Source organism: Elgaria multicarinata, chromosome 3, assembly GCF_023053635.1.
Source record: "Elgaria multicarinata webbii isolate HBS135686 ecotype San Diego chromosome 3, rElgMul1.1.pri, whole genome shotgun sequence".
Classification (NCBI taxonomy): domain Eukaryota; kingdom Metazoa; phylum Chordata; class Lepidosauria; order Squamata; family Anguidae; genus Elgaria; species Elgaria multicarinata.
The window spans coordinates 49,928,013-49,950,654 of NC_086173.1; the positions used below are offsets into that span (position 1 = coordinate 49,928,013).

Below are 22,642 nucleotides of genomic sequence, written 5' to 3' on the forward strand. Positions count from 1 at the left end.
TGTGGGTTAATTTTCCCTCAAGGAGTTGTGGCGACCATCATAAATATGCAACCCCCAACTGTGCTTGGTCATGTCATGTGAATGCAGCCAGCAGTGTTCATTTCAGGGCTAAACAACCAGTCGGTTCCACAGCAGTTCCTCGATGGTAATTAACCCACATTGGGCTGCTGTGCCATCCGAACCAGATCTGTGAGAAGCTGCAACACATACCACATCTGTTGGCTTGCCTCTCTTTGTTCCCCAATTAAATCTTATCTTTATTCCTCTTCTCTTCCCAATCCGTGTGTGTGTGTGTGTGTGTGTGTTTTAGATTATAAGCCTATTTGCTGGGGCTACCTTGTTTATCTGATTGCACACAAACTGCTCTGGGAGCTTTTTGGGCTGAGAAGCAGGATAAAACTACTTTTAAATGATTGATTAAAGAGGGAGAACAGTCTGAGCAGATGTCCTGTGCCGTTCTTTTTCCCAACTGTTGTCCTAGCCCCCTATCCTTCCACCTCAAATTCCCACTCTTTCTTTGGATCGGTGGAAGAGATGTGGGGAATTTCAATAACTGCTGTCCTTGCACTTGTTCAGTTTTATTTGCTCATTTCTCTTTCAGCAGAAGCTGGATCTGTCCATTCCAAAACCCCAAAACTCAATTACTTCATGCCCCTGCTCCTTTTTTGGCAAGGAGCATTGCAGAAGTAGCGACTCATCTTTAATGAGGTATGGCCCTGATCAGTGACTGGTTTTGCAGGAGGATCATTCTGAGGACGAGAAGAAGGCCAGCCTTCAAAACCTCCCTCCCACTTCTTCAAAACTGATTGGCACCAAGTCCCAACCTCACACTTTGTAGGCATCTGGCCTGGCAACTGGGGTGAGGGTGGGGGAGCAGGCATTCCACATGGGCCAGATTTGGTACTCAGGCCCTCCAGTTACTGATCTCAAAGATAAAAGCTTATCTGTAATGTACCCCAGAAACAGGATTCTAATCTGGGTCACCAGGAGGGATGTTAGCCAGGGTGGTGTAGCAGTTAGTGAGTTGGACTGGGACTCTAGAAATCCAGGTTCTAGTCCCCACTCAGCCATGAACATAGTGGGTGACTTTGGGCCAATCACTGACTCTCAGTCCAACCTACCTCACAAGGTTGATGTGAGGTAAAAAAAAAACCTGCATTATGAACGTAATAATAAACAATAAGTGAGACAGCGTCTACCTCAGATATGCCAGGTAAAAGCCCAGGAAAAACGCCAGTCTGAACATACCTCACATGTTCTTAATTTTTTCTTAGCTGGATCATTGTTCCCAGCTAACAAGAATCTATAGGTAGTCCCTGTGAGGTGGACTTACTTACAGGATCTAAATTCACCGGAGAGAAAAATGGAGGCTTTTCTTTAAGACATGAAAGAATCAACTCAACAAGGACCAGGGCAAAGTAGATATAAAACGAGGTATTCCTAAATCGGTCTTCCATTTGATCCTAAAAAGAGACAGAGGTCAATGACCAATAAACATTGAAAACTAACTTCTCTCAAGGGGCAGGGAAAGGTTAATGATGCCAAACAGAAGAAAGGTAAAATAACATATGAATAATATTTCCCATGGACCTATTCATACTGGATGAGATTCATGGTTTTTTGTAATTTTATATTGCATTTGTTTTGTATATATTGCAGTGTTATTTTTATTATGCAAGTTGCTTTGAATTCACTTCGTTGAGAAAGAAAGAAAAGAGAAATGAATGCCTGAACATGCTGACTTTCATTCCAATGCTTCTTTCAAGGTCGCATGAAATGTGCCACCTCATTCTCACCCTGCCTTAACAGAGGAGTTCCCAAAGATGTTCAGGTATCCAAACACCTTGTAGCCTTCCTTTCACCTCCCTGAAAAGAGGAACCTCTCCTTTCTGCAGTGCACTATCCCTGCACCTCCAGCCATGATCAAAGTCCACTAGCTTGCCCTTATCTTTATTTAACATTACTGTATACCCCACCTTCGGCATTCTGGAAGGGTCAGGCAGCTGCAATGTATCCAACATACACCTACCCTTTACTAATCTAGACCCACCCACCCACCGCTGCAGCCCAGCTCTCCCCCTGAACATGGTGTTAGAAGAACCCCACCTCCAAACTGACGTTGGGGAAATGTAACAGACAGAGACACACAAAACACCCCATTTACCTGAGCGAAAGTACCAATGACTCTGGATCGTACAGGACCCACGGCGCACAACACGCACAAGAACCAGAAGATGATGAGAACCCCTGAGGACTGGACACCATGAAGCCTCTCGTACTGGATGAGCACCATGGCCAACAACTGCAGAGAGAATAAATGCAGAACACGTGGAAGCTAGCGGTGAAAGAAAGACAGCCCTCTGGTTCCCCAGCTGGTTTGAGAATCTTGAACATGAAATGTTTTATTTGTGGATTCTGTCCCCCCCCCCCCAGGCCATTGTTTTCCTCCCTTCTCAACAAACAAACAAACAACATTTGCCTCAATATCAGGCAATAGCATATTTATAGCTATAAATAAGAAAACCGCTTCTTTTGGTTTTTTCCTAGAAACAGCAATTATAGTCCGACTCAAATATCCCATATTTGTGTTTTCAAGTAAGATTGCATTATACAACCACTAGACTTTTAGGGGTTCACTGCAAATATTACTTCACTCAAAAGAAAAATTCCATGTAGTGCAGAACAGGGGAAAGGGTCCACCTCCCCCGCCCATGTTCATATGCAGAATTCTTCAATGCTGACTTTTAAAACATACACAGTTACAGACACTTTTAACTAGAGGGCGAAAATACATTATTTAAGGATTTGGTCATTTCTCACGCTTTCCCAAAATGGAAACCTTTATGAATATTTAAACTTTTTTTAAAATGTGGCAAATTTCCATTATTTCCTGCAGTATGAAACTGCAGGGGAGCAGGAAAGGGATCCATAGCAAAGGAACCACCAAAATGCCAAAATCAGCTGGGCTTCTGCTAGCAGTGGGGTAGGGGAAGGGAGTGGCTAAAGGGAAAATAGGTATGTCTGCTCCAGGGCTAATATACTCACCGCAGTCCCCCAATTCCAATTTACAAGAATCAGACGGCATTTGACACAGTGGATCCAAAGCCTTTCCAGATCTGTCCCTGGAATCCTGTTTTTTGCCAGTACCACCTTTGGAGCAGTGAGGGCAGAGGGGCAGTGGCTACAGAGGTCTCCACACCAGTAAGGAGGAGGTTTGTGAGGGCAGGTCTCTCTCTCTCTTTCTCTGCCCCATCAACCTCCATTTCCATAGGGGGAAAGGGAGATCCACACCATCCCTGGGAATCCCACCCAAGGACCAATGGGGAAGGATCCAATGGTGTCATTCCACAAACTGAAATAGTGCTAGTGGAACTCCCCCAAGTCTTTCCATTGCGTAACCAGTTGCTCATTACACTTGCACAACCTGTTGCATAAACATAATGCACAAGTTGCACTACCACTTAAGCAACGCATTTGCACAAACATAACTTTAGTTGGCTTCTCCTTTTGCTCATAGTTTGGAACCTAGCTTCCGCTAGCACAACATCATTTGTGCTAGTGGAACGACACAGTTGGATACTGCCCCCTGGGCTGCAAAATTGGCTCATTTCCTAGTGACTACCTCTTCAGCAGCCTTCCAGGGGCTGCAATGTTTGAGCTAGGGAAACGACTTCACATCATCAGGTTTATCATCAACATTGTCCCATGTAAGTAATTACATCATCAATAAAAAGGCGTACTAACCATTGTGATGCCAACAACTAAGGGTGAGACAAAATATACTGTCGGTGGTGTTCTGCTTTGAACAATTCCATGGAAAGCATAGAAGAGATTGGCCCAGCAAACACACCAAAGCAAGAAAGCAAAGACCTTTTAAAAAAGAGAGAGAAAAAGAAAATCAATTCATCTCAAAGGGTAAAATGCCTCTCCCAAGGCTTAGTTACTGCCAGTAAGAGCGTTAAGCTACAATAGGCTGCTTCTTTTTGCAGTTTGCCTCTGACACACCCCTTTGCTTTGAGCTCACCCACCCCAGTTCAAACTATTACGCTTTGAGTTCTCGGAAAATCAAGAGAAGGGCAGCTTTAGAGGGAGATGTACAAACTCTGTGAGAAATAAGGGGCAGGGAAGGGAGTGCATTTGGGGCACGGAAACTGTTGTGAGGAAAGGGCCTTCACAGTGTAGCAAAGGCTGAATTCAGGGTCAATGTGTTGTCTACTTGTTTTGATGTACATAGAGGTGGAGTCTGGCAGAGGGTGGCTTTGAGGGCAGCCAACATTAAGCACTGTTAAACACATTTCATTAAGAGGGTGGGCCCTTGGCTCAGAGAACAGCCCATAGCTCAGAGGTAGAGGCCATGCTTTGTATTCATAAATCCCCAGGTTTGATCCTGGTCAACTCCAGGTAAAAGAGCCTCAGATAACAGTGCTGGGAAAGACCTCTTTGGGTAGCCAAGACCAATCAGAGCAGGCAGGACTGTGCTAGTCGAGAAAGACCTGTAGTCCAGCTCACATAAACTAGGCAGAGGTGCTCGAACCACATGTGGGATATCCGTTTTGTGCCAACTTGACCTAGCCTCTTAGTGCCCCCACATTAATCTGCATGCAGTTTGCATGCTGGAGGTGAGACAACCTTTCCAGAGCATCCTAGATGAGTGCAATGTGCATATGTTCCATTCCCAATACCTGTACATTGCAAAATGATGGTGAATGAGGCCAAGATGTGCTGGGCTCCATTTTAAACTAGGGATGTCAAGCTCGATTTTATGATATTTTCATTTTTAAGACTGTTCTGTCTCATAATTTTGATAATTTTTTCATCCATGTGAAAATTTCTCTGGATTTTTATGTGCAATTTTAGGAAATATATATCTTATGTACACATCATTTGAAATCTGTGCATTTTTCTGCACACTTTTGCAATCGTAATATTAAAAGAAATTTTCTACTCAAGAAAGTTTTTTGGGGTGTTCACCACAACTACCAAAGATATATGAATGCATACTTTTGTATTTATAAATCCCCAGGTTTTATCCTTGTCGTTTTCAGGTAAAAGAATCTCAGGGTAGGGTGGTGTGACCCTGAACTCCCTACCATTCAGTGAGTTTGAATGTCTGCATATGGCTTATGCAAAACAACCTAAAATCTCACCCACTGGAATCGTGATTTAAGGAATCACAATGGGTTGAATGGGGCTTTTGGTTAATTACTAAGGGCAGTCATAATTTTTTAATTTTTTTTTAATGCACACGTGGTAGCTACAATGGCAAATTGTCTCAGTGCAGCTCTTTTAAAAATTAATAGATATTTATTGATTTCAATAAGGGGTGAACTGCATCCATTGTCCAAGAAACTGAATGGTGAATAAAGTTAGATTATTGCAATAACATAGTAGAACAGTAACTTACTGAAACAACAGTTACAGTATCCCAGTGAAGGACATATCACAAAGGTATTTCCTGAAGATTAGATTTCCCCATCCCCTTAACTAAATAACCCAGTCAAATCATATGAGGCTTTCTGCCCATGTCAAGAGATATTATTAATTACTATTATGGAGGCATTCAAACACAAACTGCACAGCTAATTATCAGGGATGCTTTTAACTGGAGTCCTGCACTGAACAGGGAGTTGGAGTCAATGGCTTAAATGGTCCCTTTCAACTCTACCATTCCCCTTTCAGTAGAAGTTCCGCAAGGCTCGGTGCTTGGCCCGTTGTTGTTTTCTTTATACATGCTGCCCTTGGGTAAGCTTATTCAATCTCATGGCCTCCAATATCACCTGTATGCCGATGATACACAATTATATCTCTCATCTCCGGAACTTCCTCCTGATGTTCACGATCGTATCTCGGCATGTCTCTCAGATATCTCAGCCTGGCTGCTTCATCGTCGTTTGAAACTTAATATGGCAAAAAATGAACTGCTTGTTTTTCCTCCTAAACCTTCTCCTCACCTCTCATTCTCTCTTACTGTCAACGATATCACGCTTACCCCGGTCAAGGAAGCTCGTAGTCTTGGCTTTATATTTGATTCCTCGCTCTCCTTTATTCCTCATATCGAGGCAGTAGCTAAATCCTGTTGTTTCTTCCTGTATAATATTGCCAGGATTTGACCATTTTTGTCTGTCTCTTCTGCCAAGACTCTCGTTCACGCACTGGTTATCTCTCGGTTGGACTACTGCAACCTTCTTCTCTCTGGCCTTCCTTCGTCTCACATCAGTCCGCTGGTCTCTGTCCACCACTCTGCCGCTAAGATCATCTTCTTGGCCCGCCACTCTGACCATGTCACTCCACTTCTGAAATCTCTTCATTGGCTTCCAATTCACTCCAGAATCCAATATAAACTTCTCCTGTTGACCTTCAAAGCTTTTCACGGTCTAGCTCCTGCCTATCTCTCCTCTCTCATCTCACACTATTGCCCCGCTCGTGCTCTCCGCTCCTCTGATGCCATGCTTCTCGCCTGCCCAAGGACCTCCACTTCCCTTACTCGGCTTCATCCTTTTTCTTCTGCTGCCCCTTACGCCTGGAACGCTCTTCCAGAACACTTGAGAACTACAAACTCAATCACAGCTTTTAAAACTCAGCTAAAAACTTTTCTTTTCCCTATAGCTTTTAAATATTGAGTTTGTTCTGACTCTATACTGTTAGCTTCACCCTACCCTGTGCCTGTTTGCATTCTCTTTCCCTCCTTATTGTTTACTACAACTTTATTAGATTGTAAGCCTATGCGGCAGGGTCTTGCTATTTACTGTGTAATCTGTACAGCACCATGTACATTGATGGTGCTATATAAATAAATAAATAAATAAATAATAATAATAATAATAATAATAATTAACACCAATCCCACGGACAGAGAACTCTCTTTTGCAGAGAACAATTGAGATTGGCATCCAGTTAAAATGCATGCCATTAATCTGTGATTAACAGGACAATTAATTGTGACTGATTACTTCCAGCCCTGAAAAGAAGCTTTAATAGCTAAAACTGATAGTTGTACATGGTGAAGAAAGGGGTGAAAACAGTGAAAGGAGGAGGAGTAACTAAAGGAGCCCTAACTGGGCAGAGACTGGGAGACCAGAACACAAAAAATAATGACTCCAGCTAACTGTACAGGATGCAGAAGCTTCAATGTGTGTCCCAGCCCATCCAGAACTGGCTTGCTACCTGAGCCTTTATAGCAGGGGTGGGTCATGCATTGTCGAAGCTGCTCCCTGCATTCATAAGAGCTAGGAACATGTTTTTAGAAACATATAATAAAATAATAATATTTATTTATTTATTGCATTTTTATACCACCCAATAGCCGAAGCTCTCTGGGCGGTTCACAAAAATTAAAACCATGAAGAGCATAAAAACAACCAACAAATTTAAAACACACACACAAAATACAATATAAAAAGCACAACCAGAATAAAACCACATAGCAAAAATTAATATAGGTTAAAATATAAGACTAAAACAGCAAAGTTTAAATTTGTTAAAATACTGAGAAAATAAAAAGGTCTTCAGCTGGTGAAGGAAAGAAAACAATGTAGGTGCCAAGCGAACTTCTCTGGGGAGCTCGTTCCACAACCGGGGTGCCACAGCAGAGAAAGCCCTCCTCCTAGTAGCCACCTGCCTCACTTCCTTCGGCAGGGGCTCACGGAGAAGGACCCCTGTGCATGATCTTAAGGTCTGGGCAGGCACATATGGGAGGCTGCATTCCTTCAAATAACCTGGCCGCTTTGAATGTTAATACAAGCACTTTGAATAATAATAATAATAATAATAATAATAATAATAATAATTGTTACCTGCCTCTCCGTCTGGATCGAGGCGGGGTACAACACAAATGCAAACACCATAAAATACATATAACTAATTAAAACATTTAAAACTAATACATTATTAAAAGCAGCACATTATTTAAAAAGGCATCTTAAAATTCAACTGTAAGCCAAGAGGCCTATAAATTCTCTGATAAAGCTAATTCCATGCTTCCAAGACAGTTTTAGCAGCATATGATGACCTTGCAAATGATCACAGCCATGCTGATGGATGACTTTTCTTTTTAATGTAAGGTCCACGATTAAGTTATTTCTAGCCGTTTCCTCTCATTTGGCACAGAACTGTGTTCTTATCTGCTGTTTGCATGTCTATTTTTATAAGGTTGCATCTGCTTGGAAAGGCTACTGTTGTGTGTGTGGGGGTGTTTCTACGTGATCTTACCGTTTTAAACCTGCTCAGCACAGACAGTACAATGTAGCCCGGATTGTTACGTTTTAGATAAAAGATATAAAATGGCAAGAGGCACCAAAGATAGAAGCACGGGATCCACGCCAGGACAGTATTCTGGAAACACAGGGTTAGGTCCGGACTGTCAGTGTGCAGCGTAAGGTTGGGATCCTGTAGGGAGAAAAAAAAAATATTCAGAGAAAGAATGAGTGGATACGCTGGGGATACTTGGCAGCTCCAACACATCTGGAGGACATCTGGAGGACATCTGGGGCGGATCCGCATGTCGGCCCCAGAGCGCATTTATGCGACTCCAGGGCACCCTGAAAACGATAGTCTGTACTTGCCTGTAAAAAGAAACGAGGAAGAGACGCTGACGATGACGGCGCCGACGCCACCCAGCTTCCTGCTCCCCGGCCGGCTCGGAGAGCTCTTTTTGAAGAAGGCGGGGTAGAGAGCTTTTTCCGGTCTCCACCCAGCTCTCCGTCCCGGCCGGGGAGCAGGAAGCTGGGTGGCGTCGGCGCCGTCATCGTCGGCGTCTCTTCCTCGTTTCTTTTTACAGGCAAGTACAGACTATCGTTTTCGGGGTGCCCTGGGGTCGCATAAATGCGCTCTGGGGCCGATGTGCGGATCCGCCCCTGGTTGGGGAAGGCTGCCTTAGAGTGGAACTAGTTACAAAAAATAAAAATAAAGCACTGAGATGCAGCTGATAAGGCTCTGCATCTCTGTCATCACGGGGATTTCCACCTGCTGTGTGTTGATGGGACACGAGGCAGGCTGTTGTTTACTCCAGCCCACCTTTAGAAGTCTCACTGAAAGCATGTGAGTAGGAGGATTCCTTATTTTACCCAAGCCAGGTTACTTAACAGTCCCAGAATGAGCAAGCTCTTCTATGTTAGACCCAGTGTTTCCTAATGCTACCCATGGATAGGAACTGAGCACTTCACTCTCCCTTTTGTTACGTCAACCACTTCCTAGGGCAACCTGCAATTAAAATTCCCTGATGGGAGTACCAAGAGGGAAAGTGCAAAATATTGACTGGGCCCAGAATTCAGCCTCCTGAGATTCTCAACTTCCTTTTCTTTTCATGACTGCTTGAACATGTGTGGATGAAATCTTGAAAGGCAGGGAAGTACCTGAATATGATACCTGTGCCCTACATACCTCATGGCCTCTCCCTAGGATTGGCAGTACCAGAAAAATATGCAAATTTCAGACATTTATTTATATTATTCATGCTAAGATGTCTACCTCACTTTTCTCTTCCAACAGAGGGGTTCAAAACCCAAAGATAAAAATAGCAGTGTAAAAAGTGGTATTACGCTAAAGGTAAAACAAAAAAAATATAAGTACTGAAGGAACCAACTAACAAATACAGCAAAGAACCTTGTGGCACCTTAAAGATTAACAAATCTATTCTGGCATAAGCATTCATGGTGTTTACAAATAATAATTCAAACAGCAACAGAGTTATGGCGCAAGCCTATGAATGTTTAGACAAAACACACACACACGTGTAACTCCCAGCTTTCCCCAGCCAGCTGGGAGTTGTAGGATGTTTTTCTGTCTAAACATGCATAGGATTGCACCCTTAAAAAGCTTGCTGGAGGAGAAGAGATTTCAAGGTAGAACAGTGATAAAGAGGTGCCACAAAGAGTTCCCCATCCATAGTGCTACCACAGAAAAGGCTCTCTCATGTGTTGCCAGCAATGATGCCTCAAAAAGGCCTTAAAGGGCTGTACTCACTGATCATGAAAGCCAGGCAGATGTACATGGGAGGAGACGCTCCCTCAAGTAGCTGGTCCCCAAACTGCTTATGCTCGCTCAGTTTCCACAGGCCTCAGAATGTATTGGCCAGCCAGTTCAGCATATGGCTGGCTGGACAAATGACATTAACTACAACTTCTCTTTCTTCCTGCAGGGCCCAGACAAGCCCACACCAACTGCGTTTAATATTAGAGCATTTCTTCTTTCCCTTTGGCTGGACAAATGATACAAAGCCCTGTTTTCAGTTTCTGCACCAGGAAGGAGTAGCAGCAGTAATAAAGTCATTAGTTGTTCTGACCATAAATGTCATCACAAAGTAACATGGAGTTACACAGACAGATTAAGAATGAAAAAAGAACCCCCTGGTTATGATAACAATCTACTGCCATGTCAACGTAGAAGGTACACTGGCTGCTGCAAAGATTTTCAAGAACAGTTGTCACTATTTGTTTTTGTTTTTTAAAAAACCAAACCTAACAACTATCCATTTGTTACTGTCTGGACCTGTAGACCTAGTCCTTCCCATACAGCAGGCACTGCAAGTCTTTCAAAATTAATTCCTTCTAAAGAGGATGCTGCAACAGATGGAAGTCACCTCCCCAGCTGGATGTGGGAAAGACAAGCATGGTGGGAACCAGAATCTCATAGGGGCTCCTTTGCATTACTAACTTTAAGGAACAGCCCATCAAGATAAATTCCTGGAGGAGAAAGCTATCAATGGCTAATAGTCTTGATGGCTATGCGCTCCCTCCAGCATTAGAGGCAGTAAGCCTATATACACCAGTTGCTGGGGAACATAGGTGGTAGGGTGCTGTTGCACCATGTCCCATTCGTTGGTCCCTGGTCGACAGCTGGTTGGCTACTGTGTGAACAGAGTGCTGGACTAGATAGACACGTGGTCTAATACAGCATGGCTCTTCTTAAGTTCTTATGAGCAACAGGGAAGGGTCACTAGGAAGCCTCATGGGCAGGTAGACACCATCTAAGTAGAAGGAACAGCATATGAACAGTACTCATGCATGGGACATTTCTGTCAACAGATGTGGGGAGAAATATCCCAAACAGATCTGACATTACACCATGGTGGACTTTTGGCATAAATGTCCAGACCCAAGAGGCTATCAGACAGGTATCAGAAGTTGATTTTTTGTCCACAACCACCAAAATTGTGGGATGGAGAGGAGGAGCGATCTTCTCTGGTGGCCAAGCTCAGGTGGTTCAGTTCCAAGCAGCTACAATCATAAAGCACTGGAAACTGTATCATTGCTAAGCCAGAAGAGGACAACACAAGTTTAATACAATGCCTACAGTCTGAACCACCAAACTCACAACCTCAAAGAGGATTTTTCTTCATTAAACAAGTAGAAAACAGTCTCAAAAAACAAACAAGAAATACAACAGTTTCCTCTCAGTTCTTTATCAGGGTTAATATACTCCATGCTATTGACATTCTACAACTGTTGAAAGATTACAGTTACAAAAAAAGAATGAGAGAAGATATGAGACAAGAAAGACAGAAAGGTAGATGAGGGGTCACAAAAATAATCAAGTTCCAGAGGGGCAGCTGTATTAGTTTGTTTCAGCAAAAGCAACAAAGAGTTTTGGTGACATTGTAAAGACTAAAAATGTGCATAATAGCACAAGCTTTTGTGGACTACAGTCCACACACACACAGAGTTGTTGGGGGTGGAGAATTATCAATTGTGAGGTTAGAGGAAAATGAGATTCAAGATGTGTGTAAAATTGTTTTAGTGACCATGCACAATGCAGTGCTGATAACAACCTGGCACAGGTAAGCTAATTAACACCTGTAGTAAGATTTTTTTTAAATGTTATCTCATTTCAGGCCTCAAGTGAAAGAATTTGAAATCTTTATAAGCTTTTACTCATCCTTTGAAGTTCCTTTATTCCAGAATGGCCACTCTAAGATTAGTAACAGATTAGTAATTAGAAGAATACTGGGAGTTGCAGGACTTTTTTTCTGTATAAATATGCATGGGATTGATCCCTAGGGCAATTTAAATCTGGGGCCAGCAGATGGGGTAACAAGGGAAGGAAGTGGGAAGATGGTAGAAAACAAAAGGCTGTTGCATGTATTATGTTGAGAAAACGCATATATTTTCCCTACACACTAGATCTGACCAGGAGCCAGAGCCGATTGAGAGCTCCCTGAAACATATACCCATGTTACACATTTCAATCATGTGCTTTGGAAGACTAAATATTACAGATTTTGCCATGTACTGTATGAAAACATGGTAAAAAAAATGCAATATATCAAGTAGCCCTGATGTTATTTATTTATTTATTTACATTTATATACCGCCCCACAGCCGAAGCTCTCTGGGCGGTTTACAACAATTAAAAATAGTAAACATTAAAAGTATACAAAAATTTAAAAAAACATAAAAACAGCATAAAAACAGTATAAAAACTTCTTATAGTGGGCCCATGGCCAAAGGCTGTATTTACATTTCACTAGTTGCCAACCATGCTAAATGCACACTTGTTGGTCAATGGTACAAATGCTAGTCTTTTGATATCCCTAAATATAATACTAAATCTTCCCTGGAGCAATGGGATAATTTCCAGAAGCTCTCATGCATTTTGGAGCAAGATCTTGTGATCCTGAAAAGAAGGCATTTCTCCTTCACACATACTCCACTGATTTCTGAATGCCAAATGCCTGACTCACTTCCTTCCGATAATGGTGCATGCAAAGAAACAGTTCTAGGTCATCGCTGGTAAGGACATTATATGTTAATGCCTGAAACTGTATTGAATCAGCTTTGCTTATCAAAGGGGATAAGGAACAGTTAACTGATTACAAAAAACAAACTCAAAGGTAACCTTTTCTAAAATACTCTCTCTCTCTCTCTCTTTTTGAACATGCGTAGTTAAGATCATTAAGGAGGCATTGACACCGCAGTGTTTTCAGTTATTTTGAAACCTGAAGGTTTTGTTCCTGCCTCCACCCCTGGAACTCAGCAATACATGTGGAAGCCTGCCTATGTGCATGGATCTAACTTGCTGGAATTGTGCTGCAATATTTATTGAGGAATGGAGGCAGATTGGCAGAGGTTAAATTAACCATGGATGGCAAAGTTAGTCTACTCACTTCCCACACTTCAGTGCTCCAGAAATCCAGTTGTGCCTAAAATGTCATTGTGCCCTTGCATCCTATTTAACTTACTGATGTGAATGACAGAAGTGCTATAGAAATGTATTAAACTTAAGTGGGTAAGGAAAGCTTCCTTTCAATTTGAGGCTCAGAAACAATGGAAACCAGCTCAAAGTAAGCACTGTCTATGGGCATTTCTAAATTAGGCTTTTATCCCGCACCTTTACCAAGGCTTCTGCTTCCAGATTCTTTGTGAGATTAAGATCGGCTCTTTACACATCCCTTTTTTCTGGGTCTGTGTGACTTTCTCTGCCTTTCTATACATTTCATTATACAACTGCAAGATGGCACTGGGGTGTAGCAGAATTGCACAATTACATGGGGCTCTCATTCCACCATTTCTAAATAATACCACACTTTCCTTGTTAGGGGAAAACAACAACAACAACGGGAGAATGTTTTTAAAGCATGTGAGAGGCCCCGGAGGAAGATGACATCCTGTAAAGAACCTTCAAACTACCGTGAGTGAGCAATCACGAGCGCACAATAAAAGCCTCATATAGAAACGCTCTTTAACACCCCTATCATCATTATGCAGAAATTTGCATTAGTAATAAAGTTGCCTTCCCTCACTCCAAGATCATTGTAAGACACATTAATATTTCTTGGATCATCAGCTCACCTGGCAGGCGATACACAGATCACGGCACACAGATGGATTGTCTTTGTCTTGCCAATACTGCAACCAATGGGTGTTGGGCATTTGCCAACTCAGTAAGCAAAAACCACGGCATTGATAATCTAACATTCAGACAACCCCTGCTGCCTGGGTTCGCAAGCCACAGCAATCTGGATGCCTGTAGGCACTGGCATTACGCAACAGTTCCTGCAGGTGAACTAAGCCACGATAGGTTATTGTGTACTGTGAACCAACTCAAGCAGTTAGACTTGCCATTTAGCTTCACTCCTCAGTGCCAGTGTTAATCAAATTGTACACTAAATCTTAAGGAGAGGCTTTGAAGGGAGCAACATCAACAAGTACATTAGAGATTGGAAGAAATAACACAAGCTGATATCAAATTGCCACAAGGACTTAAGTGGGGTGATGTGTACACTGAGTGCAAAAAGATCTGCACTCAGTGTACAGATCTTGCATTCATGACAAGAAAAGGTGACTTGTGTAATTTACTTGTGAAAATTACCCAAGTCAAGCAACATTTCATATATTCCATTAATTTTCTTCTGTTACTCATGGGCACCAAACTATGAAATGCATAAAATCTTTGCCTTCAGATCACAGGCTATCCGAGCTTCTCTGTGCTGTAGAAATTGCCAAAAATACATTGCCCAAAACTTCCTTTGAAAATAAAAATTAAGTCAACGTCTGCAATCAAAACCAAATAACTGTGGCTTTTCTATGCTTGTGCAGAACCACAGAACACATGCTATCCTGTGGGTAAGCCATAGTTAAACCATGGCCAGAGCTAAATGGGGCGATATCCCAGGGCGATCCCCGGGTTTGTCCCAATGCGTCCACATGACACACAGAGGATCCCGGGAGCAGGGAGGGACAGCTTTTTCCGCTGTCTCGTGATGATCCCAAGACCGTGGAATGTGTGTGTGTGGGTGTCGCGGTTTGTCCCAGCTCCTTACGAATAACTGCAAGGAGCCGGGAACCGCACACAGGGCACAGAGCTCCTCAGGAGCTCTGTGGTCATTAGGGGTGGGCTGGGGGGAGCGGAGAATTATTTTTTAAAAAAACTTACAGTTTGGTGCTCGAGCGGTGTGCGCCTTCTTTGTTAAAAAAAACAAAATGGCGGGCATGACATCCTTTTTCTTCTTGGACATTGCGCGCTGCGTGTAAACGGAGGGGGACGACCTCGAGATCATAATATCGTGAGATCCTCACCCCTCCATCGCGCTAGACCTATAGGTCTAGCTGAGGCCCATAAGTGACTTGAATCATGTGGGCCACTTAGGCCTCTCTACCAAAGGGTACCTGTATGTTTATGGAGCATTATTCAGCATATGAAATCCCAAACTTATTTCAAAGTTTAGAACACCAAAATGTAATTCCTAAAAATACCCCAGAGAATGAAATACAGAAGTATTATAGACAGAGAACAGATTTCTGAAGCTTGCTCATTTGGCTGTGTGGAACATTTTACTTCCACACCTAACGAGGCACAGTATTAATTGACTTGTATCAACCAGTTATAAATCTTTTGCATTATAGCTCACTGCATAAAGGCTCATGTTTTTACTGTCACGCAAGTTATCATTATATGGATTTATTGGTCTGAATGTGTGCTTTCTTTGTTCAAGGCAATGTTTTGCAAGCCTTACTCAACAGGCAAGGTTTGACTACTTCATGTAGGACTGAAACTGACATGTTATGAAGTTTGTTGACTGAAACCCTAACTTGGATTTAGGATTAGACCAGGGATATGGATTGGTACTTTCAGCTACAGGCATTTTAAAGACACAAGTTAATTAATTCCATATAATTCTATTAATATTTCACGCATTACTAGTTCTAACAGTAAGGCTGTGAAGCCACAGTATCAGAATTAGAAGGCACACTAGAATTTTACAACTTAAAAATACGATTCATTCTGCAATAAAAGTCACCCAGCTATGGAGTGTTTCATACCCTATGGGCTTGTGATTTAATGACCAATAAACTGATTGCTCCGGATGCTGACACAGGGAGAGACTCGGCTTTTCATCATCAAGACTGATAAAAAGGCTACTGTTAGCATTTGATACATCCCAAACAGAGATAAAGGAACACTCCTCCTCCTCGATTTTTTTCATTTTTTTATTATTTAACAACATATAATAAATCATATACATACATAACAATAACATTCCTCTTCATTTCTTAGCTATACATTCTACTTCTTGAGCTAACTCACATTAATAAGTGCCCCCCACCCTCGGGATCTTATTCTAGTTTCCAAAATTGCATTGAATCTTCTGGAGGTGTTCTTCCTCTCCCTTTTGACAATACATGTTCTAGGAACAATTTCCATATCTCTTCAAAATCATTGTTTTTTGTTATTCCCCTTCTAAATCAAATTTTACATGTTAATTTATCATTTATAGCAATATCCCATATTTCTTTATACCAATCTTCTATATCATAATCTCCTTGAACCTTCCAATTTCTGGATATCATTAACCTTGCAGCTGTTAACAGGTTCGTTATTAATTCTTTTTCTATCTGGTTACATTTAAGATTTCCATACATTGATAATAATGCTACACTTGGTGTTTTTTCTAAATCCATTCCAGTTATTTCATTTATCTCTTTATACACCATTTTCCATAATTGTTGTACATGTTCACATTTCCACCACATATGTATATAAGTTCCTTTCTCCCGACGTCCTCTCCAACAAAGTATCGAGTTCTCTTTATTTATTAAGTTTAATTTTATTGGAGTTAGATACCACCTCCAAATTATCTTATAATAATTTTATTTTATCCTTACAGACATATTTTTCTTGATTTTAAATCAAAAGATGACCCTGTTAGGAAGGCCCTTGCCCAAAGTACTGTCTTGTGACAGTTTCAGCAATAATGTTTTATAGCAGAACACCTCATAACAGCATTGAACAGTCCAAGCATTTTTACAGTGACTAGGTTCACCTGATCACTGCAGCCATTGTGGGTTGTAGTGCATGGCAGTTGCCCTTTTGAATATTCAAGCCATGGCAGGCAGTCACCATGGCTTATTATGTCATGCAAACCTGGTCAGGGTAGCTTACACTAGGGTTAAACAGTCCTCCCATTACCTTAAAACAGCCCATGGCTGTTTAACCCCAGGGTTGTTTAACCCTCACATAAGCTGCTGGGTTTGCATGATACTATAAGCCACGGACATGTGTTAAATATTTAAAATGGTCACAAGCATGCACTGCAACCCACAGTTTAATAAGCCACAGTGGGCTGTGGTGATCATGCAAACCAGCTCAGCGTGTGTATATATAGATTTGAGGATGTAATACTATACACATTTGCCTGGGAGGAATCGTTACTGAACTCAATAGGACTTCTGAGTAGACATACATAGGATTGCACTGCCAGCATTTTACTCATTCAAAGTTTTCAGGAAGTAGTTAATTGCTACATCATCATCATCATCTTGGGACCACAAAAGTTTGAGCTAAGCAAAAAGGAAATATTAAAAAAACAGTCTAAGATACGTGTAAGTTAACTATTTTGCATCAGGATGAGTTCCTACCCTGGATCTTCCAAGAGATTTTTGCAATTAATAAAAAACTTCTATGGTAAACAACCAAAATCCATATTAGGTAGTATCTTTATTAGGCCAACCAAAAGATAACAAAAAACTGCAAGCTTTCAAGATCTCCAAGCAAAAGATTACAAAAAGTGGGGGAGGGAAGAGAAAAAAACTGAGCTGAAGTCATGGTGTCTTTATGATCAGAGTCTTGAGATGGAATGGGGGAGGAAGGGTCTATAGACATTCAAATAAGGCTGTAGCATGTGATGTGATGGGTTCAGTTTTCACCTGGAGCTTCCCCTAGGGCTGCTGGGATTAAGAAAGTAAAGTCAATTTGACCCACCCACCCCATTTTGAAGACATAAAATCCAGTTTTTTAGTGTAAACTAGGAATATTTCAGGGTATACTGTTCCCCCCAAACTGCTTTATAGCCTAGAAAAATATGAAACGGTGTGGTCAACTGTTCAACAATTTTCTCTACTCCTTACTTAAATGGGTGAGAATGTCAACATGAGGTCATACCACACCTCTTCCTCCCCTACTCCGTCCAAGGAAAGGAATCTAGTATTACTCACAGGATTTAGATTTTGTTGAAGACAGTCACACAAATGGACTCTCCTTCAACATACCTGAGCAGCTGTTTTCAAAGCATGGTACAATGACATGCACATTGCATGCAAATACGTACAACAGAAACCCAGCAGCTTACACTTCTCCATGCAAAATTACACACAGCCCCCCAAAGAGCTTGGGAGAGATCAATATGGAACTAAAAAATGGTAAGCAGAGACAATGCTAAACAAATAACATAAGAAGAGCCCTGCTGGATCAGGCCAAAAGTCCATCTCAGCCAGCATCCTGGTTTCTCACCCAGTGGTCAGCAAAATGCATCTGTGAGACCCACTAACAGGGCTTGAAGCAGGGTTAAGCATGGCCTGCCATTTTGCCACTCAGAATGATCCCCTGTAAAGCTGCTTTTCATTAAACTAAATGGCTCTGGGTTTTGTTTGTGTGTGTGACAAGTAATTTACTCCACATTATTATTATTATTATTATTATTATTATTATTATTATTATTATTATTATTATTTATATAGCACCATCAATGTACATGGTGCTGTACAGATTACACAGTAAATAGCAAGACCCTGCCGCATAGGCTTACAATCTAATAAAGTTGTAGTAAACAATAAGGAGGGGAAGAGAATGCAAACAGGCACAGGGAAGTGTAAACAGGCACCGGGTAGGGTGAGGCTAACAGTATAGAGTCAGAACAAACTCAACATTTAAAAGCTATAGGGAAAAGAAAAGTTTTTAGCTGAGTTTTAAAAGCTGTGATTGAGTTGGTAGTTCTCAAGTGTTCTGGAAGAGCATTCCAGGCGTAAGGGGCAGCAGAAGAGAATGGACGAAGCCGAGCAAGGGAAGTAGAGGCCCTTGGGCAGGTGAGAAATCAACAGAAATCAAGATGTCAGGGCTCCAAGGTATGATATGGGAAGGGCCTTTAAAACCTTAAACAGTTTGAAACCAGGCTATTTGATGCACCCATAGACTTGTCTCTGCTGAAAGAGAGGCCAAGTTGGTGAGTAACAAGGATAGGGAATACCCTCCCCAGGTAGAGACATATGGCCCGTTTTGTTGGATTAAAGGCTGTCTTATGCTGGTCAGCACTTTGGATACCCCTCTAGAGCTGTTTTAGCAAATATTTATCTCGTGGTATTATTTTTAATATTTTAAATGCTGACATTTTATGCTATTTCAATAATTTGGTTGTATTGTTGTTTGATGTTGTTATACATGCAAGCCGCCTTGCATGTGTGTATGCACTTACATGCTGAAAGGCAAGGGAAAGGTCTATTAAATAAAATATATGAATTGACTCAGGAACTCTTAATCTGACTGTTAGGATGATGAACTACCAAGGACTGATGGTTCTCGTGGCTTAGGGTAGTATCCAGTAGGGCTGCTTCACCTCTGCTGGAAGTGATTGCTTGCATAACAGGGCTTTCACACATCACAAAATAACCCCGGAAATGCTCGTTTCCAGATTGGGACTGGTTAGCAGAGCTACCTTCTGATCTACTCCATTTTGGAAACTAGCACTTCCACTAATTTCAGGTTATTTTTAGAAGTGCAAAACCCCCACAGTGAGAGTGGTTGCTTCCATGAGTGCATGGGCACAATAGGATACTAACCCTAGAGCCCTCAACAGGCACAGGAAAGAGTAAGGGTGTAAATATTGGCCTCTTCATTTGGCAGACAGAATGTAGCCTCTGGCTTGGCTGGACTTTGTTTAAATTTCATGAGTCTGGCCAGCAGATCTACATGTTTTACTGCTGCACTTCAGTCTACCCAGCGTCCAACCCCAAGAACCTTGACAAGGAGAAGAAAACCCTTCTAGTGTAGATTCAAGCATGCCCACTTGCAACCATTGTGGACCTGACATAGGTTGCTTTATATTTTGCATCTTGGAAGTCTGGAGATGGGGTTCCATAACAAGACTGCTTCCTTGTCCTATATTAAGGCACACATCACCTCCTCCATAAATATCTATTGATGTCGGTTTCCTGGAAAACTTTCCTATGGAAATTAGGGTGATTTGCCTAGGGTAATTTTCATCAGAAAGTTTTCCAATGCCCTAGAAAGTTATCTAATGTAGCACATTGACTTTATTGTAAACATAGCTTTAAAAAAGAAAGGAAGAAAAGGACCCCATGTTATTTACTCTTTTTTTGTCTCAATACACCAAAACTAATTGACCAGAACTATTTTTGGGTGGGTGGGTGGAGAATTAAAGCACACTTGAGGCACAATCCGTGCATATTTAGACAGAAATAAGTCCTGGCTGGGGAATGCTGGGAGTTGTAGGACTTATTTCTGCCTAGGGCTGTACACAGCACCACCACCATGAATTGCAGTTGTAATTCATGCACATAGTGCACACAGTAACAACACACCTATGCACTTTCCTTGTGTGCACTCCTTGTTGCTCACCATCACATTCCATGACATTTAGAAGCCTACATAGAGTAGCAGAAGATCCTGGGAATTCAACAGCAGTAATGCAGAAGAGTGTTATATTCAAGAAACATCATAAACTTCAACAAAACTTAATTTGTAGCAAAAGATAAAAAATAGACAGACAGGAACAAAACAACCAAAAAAACACCCCAAGTGCGTAACATGATACAGCTATCCTAAGATTACCATATCAGATATTTTATGGCATCACTGCCTTTATCATAGCACTGACAACTTCACATGACTTGTCTTAAAATGATTTCCTTCATCTTAGAAATATTGGTGAACACTTCCTAGTGCAGTCTTCCCCAACTTCATGCCCTACAGATGTTTTGGACCTCAGCATTCCAGGCCATTGGCCATGTTGGCTGAGGCTAAGTGGAGTTGAAAACATCTGAAGGCCACCACTTGGGAAAGGCAACTCTAGAGAGTAGCAGTGGAGTCTGTGGGGAGTGTCTTTAGCAGTGTAAGGACTATGCATAAGCTTGATCAGTTTTAGGTGTCCTAGAGGCTACTTACCCGTATTTCTTCGATTGTAAGACGCCATCGATTCTAAGGCGCACACTAATTTCAGTACCACCAACAGAAAAAAAAGCTTTGATTTTAAGAAAAAATAAATTTCTTAGAATATCTTTTATGAGTAGAATTTCTTAGAAATTTCTTAGAAATATCTTAGATAGAGCTGGGGTTTGGTGCCACTGGGCTGGGAGGAGCTTAGGGGTAAGCAAAAAACCAGGCGCTTACCCTCCCAGCTCCTCTTTGCTAGCATGGCTCGCGGCTGCTGCAGGAACTTCCTCTTTTGGAGGCCTGCCTGCACGAGGAGGAGAGAGACGGCTGGAGCTGGAGCTGCCGCATGAGGGCCGCTTCGGTGGAGCAGCACTTCTTTAGCCTCTGGGCACAGGTTTTTCCGTGGGTGTGAGGAGTTCCAGGTGGGACGCCCGCTTCCCAGCGCGGCGGCTGGGGGGGCGGGCGGACCCGGTGCTTGGGAGGTGGGTGAGCCTCCTGACTCTTGGAGCCTCTTGTGTCATCCCGGTGTGGCTGACGAGGGCCGGAGCTGCACGGGGCGCGCTGTAGGCTCCAATCAGCCAGCAAAGCAATCTTAGAAAGCCCTGCTTGCTCAGCTTTCTAAAAGCAATAAAGCTAGAGAGAATGGATGTTTCAGACCCTTTTTTAATAGGATAGAGTCTTTTTGCATCTATCATATTGCTTCGATTGTCAGACGCCATCGATTCTAAGACGCACTCCATTTTTAGAGCTGTTAATTTAGGGGGAAAAGTGCGTCTTAGAATCGAAGAAATACGGTAGTTTTTAGGATCCTGGGCTACTTATTTTACTAGTTTTTAGGATCCTGGGGTACTTATTTTACTTTTCACACTGTTATCAGCCACTTTTTACATTTGCTAACAATACAACTTTTGCATGGCTTGAATTTTGAACCACAGCAATGTTCTTCTGGATGTACATATTTTTCTTTGAACTGTACATTTTGTGATGTTTGGACATTTTTGAAAAACCTTGATAGCATCAGAGAACAGGTCTGCCATTTCTGATAGATCTCATACCTGAACAACAATAAGACCTGGACACCAGGGTCTACTAAGATAGGTAGATCTGGCCTCTGAGAAATTTGTATACCAAGTCTACCCCTCTGTTGTTTCTCTGTGGTTAGACCTGGTGTCCAGACAATGTATTTCCACCCACAGCTGACACCCTCAGTTCTTTCCATGACTACCTTCACCCATGTAATAGCCCTTTGAGCAAAAGACCATTACAGGGCTGAAGGGCACAGTTAACATTTGGGGTGAAAGTGGGGTTACCTGCACAGCTTGCACCTTCTGCCACAATAGATTCAGGTACATTCACAACAGGATTCTTTATTTCTGCAATACATGAGAAAACACTAACTTCTTGTAACTGTATGGCACTCTCAGTTCCAAGATTAACACTAAGAGAGAGTTGAAGAGACATTCCACTTGGATATCCTGTGAAAGCTTTCACAGGATATCCAAGTGGAACCTCTCCTCAACTCTCTCTTAAGCCTTAACTAGACCTAAGGTTTATCTTGGGAGTGTCCCGGGGTCATCCCTGTTCATGTAAATGACCCACAGGGGATCCCGGGAGCAGGTAGGGACAACCCCAGGATGATCCTGGGATAAACCTTAGGTCTAGCTAAGGCCTTCGTGTATATATAACCACAACCTGTTCCAACCCTTAATAAATTGAACTACTGCTACAATCAATGTCACAGCCCCATCTGCATTTCCCTAAAGTA

General features: G+C 42.0%; 1 protein-coding gene across 1 annotated transcript in view; it reads right to left on the reverse strand.

Moving 5' to 3' along the window:
- The window catches only part of ABCC3 (ATP binding cassette subfamily C member 3), an 85,413-nt gene that overhangs the window by 57,062 nt on the left and 5,709 nt on the right, over window positions 1–22,642 (reverse strand). The window contains exons 2-5 of the mRNA XM_063120223.1: window positions 8,209–8,385; window positions 3,745–3,870; window positions 2,165–2,302; window positions 1,338–1,463 (exon numbers count right to left, since the gene is read on the reverse strand). Of these exons, the coding sequence (XP_062976293.1) occupies window positions 1,338–1,463; window positions 2,165–2,302; window positions 3,745–3,870; window positions 8,209–8,385 (567 nt within the window). The remainder of the gene's footprint in view (window positions 1–1,337; window positions 1,464–2,164; window positions 2,303–3,744; window positions 3,871–8,208; window positions 8,386–22,642) is intronic.